Raw genomic sequence first — 3,152 nt, forward strand, 5'->3', positions numbered from 1 at the left:
GTCACACCCTGCTCAGCCCACCCGACCTCTCCCCTCCCCACGCCTGCACCAGCCTGCCCTCGGCGGGAGGGGGTGTCGCTCCCTCGCTTCAGGGGGCTCCTGCTGGGGAGCCGGCTTCCGGGCTGTCCCCCAGGAGTGTGGAACTAAGTTCAGCCTGAGTGGTTCGGGTGCCCCGCTAGGGTGGCGGGCCGGGGGGGGGAGGGGGCCGGCGCGTCACTGACTGTTCTCGCTCTCTTCCCCCCTCCCCCGCACAGTGACTCGGGCCAGTGTCGAGGGCCCCAGGCCGCAGGCAGGAGCAGCTGGGCCCATTCCCTGGCCAAGAGCGGAAGGGGATGGCGTCGGGCCTGGGCTCCCCGTCCCCCTGCTCGGCGGGCAGCGAGGAGGAGGACGTGGATGCACTTTTGAACAACAGCCTGCCCCCACCCCACCCAGGTACCAGCGGCCCCCAAGGGCCTGGGCAGGAAGGAGGCATTTGGGTCCTCCCTAGTGACTCTGGGAGGCAGGGTTGAGTTTCCTGTCGCCGGCTCTCAGGTGGAAGGCATCAGAAGGGAGTGGTTCCCGGCTGCTGCGGCCCGGCCCTGGCGAGGGGAGGGTGGGAGCCATGTGCCTGTGGACCCCTCGCGCCGGCTGCACTCCGGAGGAATGCGCCGCTGCTGCAGCTCCCAGCTGCGGGGCTGGCCTGCGCGCAGGCATTGCCATGTGTGGCGGTGGACCCCCAGAGACTGTGGGGAGGGGGTCTTGAGGGTCTCCGTGGAGGGGCCCAGCTGGTCGGCCCCTGCATTTGCCACGGTGGGAAGGAAAGACAGGCGTGTTGCTTTTCCTTCGCTCTCCGATTAGTCTTGGCTTCCCAGAGTAGCAGGCACCGGTTCTCTGTGCTTCAACTGTGGGAAGTTTGAATCGCGCTCCTCAGCTGGGATGGAGAGCGCTTTCAGGCAGGCAAATCGCTAGGCTGATTTGAGTGGAGAAATGGGGCCTGGAGGAGCCAGAAACAGCCTGAAGGTGATCCTAGGAGAGGTGACAGTCGGCCCCTGCCTGGGCACTCTCCCTCCCCTGGTGAGTGGACATCAATCATCCTGGCTTCTCCTGCTGCCTTGCCTTAATGGGCTGTAGTGATGGGAAGGTGTTCGCGGTTGTGCTGTCTCTGTGTTCTGGGGACCCTCCTAGGACTGGCCAGGCCCGGATGGGTCTCGCCTCTCTGTCGGATTGGAAAGGCCCGCCTTGGCCCCTCAGTGATGAGTGCTGCCAGGCTCCAGAGGCGAGACCTCTCCTGCCTTCTCAAAGCCCCTGCCTGCTGGGCCTCTGGACTTGCCTCCTCTGCCTGTCCTTTCTTATCATCCCTTTAAGCTGGAGCCCCGCTGCCCTTGTTTTGTTTCCCTGCTGGACGTGCGTGCGTTGAGGTGGTCTGGGGAGATGCTCTCACACGTGGTCTTCTCTAAGGCCCTTCTCTTCCACCTGAGGCCACCGGAGAGAGGAGCAACTTTGTGTCTTCTTCCCTCAATGTGTTGCGGCTTCAGCTGTTGGGGGAGAAAACTTGGGCATGAGGCTCATCACCGTGTGGGGCACGGTGGCCGGCTGCTGTGTTGCTGCCCAGGGAGGATGGTGTGGCGGTGATGGTGGCGAATGCTCCTGGCCTTCCTGTTAGGACCTCGAGAATGAGTAGCCTGGTTGGTTCCACATCTTGGCCTCCCCTTGGTCCCTTGGTGCAGGACTGCCCCGTGTTGACTGGGTGCTGTGCAGACGCCCTGGATGAACTCTGCCCCAAGCTGTAGTGTGACCCAGTTTTTCCACTTGCCACACCCCTTTTTTCTACCCCTTTCCCAAATCTCTCCCTCTATCTTAGCCAGTCTGCCACTGGCCACGTCAGCTCCTTAGCTGCCTGAAAAGTTTCGGGGTCCTATAGCCCTGGAAGGGTGTCTCCTTGGCCTCTGGGTTTGCCCTGCCCTCACTGCCACCTTCAACATAGTGGCGGGCAAAGGCAAAGGGTGAACGCAGCTGGAGCCCCCTGGAGGGGTGCCTCGGGGATAGTTGGGGAGAAGCCCTGCAGAAAGTGACTTCCTGGTGAGAATCCAGGCTGGGGTTCTATTCCCAGGGGCATGGGAGGGGCATTCTTGCGCCTGGGCTGAGTGGGGAAGGGGGAGGCTGTGTTGGGGCTTTGTCGGCCCCAGGTCTCAGGTTTCCTCATATCTGTCTCTCGCAGGAGGGGCAGGACTATAGAGGCATCTTAGGGCTACTTCCCTTCTTGGTGCCTGTCTCAGCCTGTGTGTCTTGAAGGAAGCCCACCACTATGGCCGGTGCTGTTGGCTAGTCCTGGGTGGCTAAGAGTCCCAGCTCTAGCATCTTGTGGCCTACACTCTGGCGGGGGAGATGGAGTTGGTGACGTCTCAGAGATGGCTCGTGGACTCCCACTCCCACTGCTCAGGCTCGCTGTGTGAGGTGTCCGAAATGTGGTCAGTCCATCCACTCACCGCTCCAGCAGGCCCGTGTTAACCCTTCAGTTCTGGTAACTGAAGGAGCAATTGAATGGCAGGAGAGAGCAACCCCTGTCACAGCCAGTTTCCCCCTCTGCCTTTGCCACTGCCCCAGAGTGGGTGATAGGTGCCATGTGGGAAGTCTTCTGTGAAGGCAGTCTTTCCCTTCACTACCTCTCTCTACCCCACCCCCTCCCTTGCCACTTCCTGTCTGTCCCATGTTGGCAGCTGGGTGCCCTGGCCTGGCTTCTGCGGTCAGGAGCCATTTTCCCTCTCCTCAGTGGGTGAGGCACTCCCTCCTTCTTTCCACTCCCTTCTCCACCACTCTCCTCACACACACCCCCACCCGCCCCCACAGGGTGGCTTGGGAAGAGGGAGAGAGGAGGAGGGAGCTGGTGTGCTGGTGTGAATGTCTATTACAAAGAAAGCTGCCTTCTGGCCTCACACCCCCACTCCCCCCTTTCCCTGTGCCCCTTCCCACCTATCCCTGCCCAGGAGCTCTTAGTATTACCCCAGGCTTTGTGTGTGCTCCCAGCCAGGGGAGGAGGTGGGGCCAGATGGGAGGAGGATTGGTTGGGGTGGGGGTGGGGGATGGTGACAGCTGGGCTGATTTGGGCCCCTGGGGAGAAGAGGCTACTGACCCAGGAGAAGCTGGGGAGGAAATAGCAGGGCTGGAGATGGGGG

At 62.0% G+C, this 3,152-nt stretch overlaps 1 protein-coding gene across 7 annotated transcripts in view; it reads left to right on the forward strand.

Annotated features, from left to right (window-relative positions):
• The window catches only part of CHD4 (chromodomain helicase DNA binding protein 4), a 30,121-nt gene that overhangs the window by 726 nt on the left and 26,243 nt on the right, over window positions 1–3,152 (forward strand). For all 7 annotated transcript variants that reach the window (XM_045295985.1, XM_045295983.1, XM_045295984.1 and 4 more), the window contains exon 2: window positions 255–432. In XM_045295985.1, the coding sequence (XP_045151920.1) occupies window positions 333–432 (100 nt within the window). In that variant the 5' untranslated portion in view covers window positions 255–332. The remainder of the gene's footprint in view (window positions 1–254; window positions 433–3,152) is intronic.

The sequence above is a fragment of the Echinops telfairi genome, unplaced genomic scaffold (genome assembly GCF_000313985.2).
Source record: "Echinops telfairi isolate 266 unplaced genomic scaffold, ASM31398v2 ScPeMD7_7356;HRSCAF=8355, whole genome shotgun sequence".
Classification (NCBI taxonomy): Eukaryota; Metazoa; Chordata; class Mammalia; order Afrosoricida; family Tenrecidae; genus Echinops; species Echinops telfairi.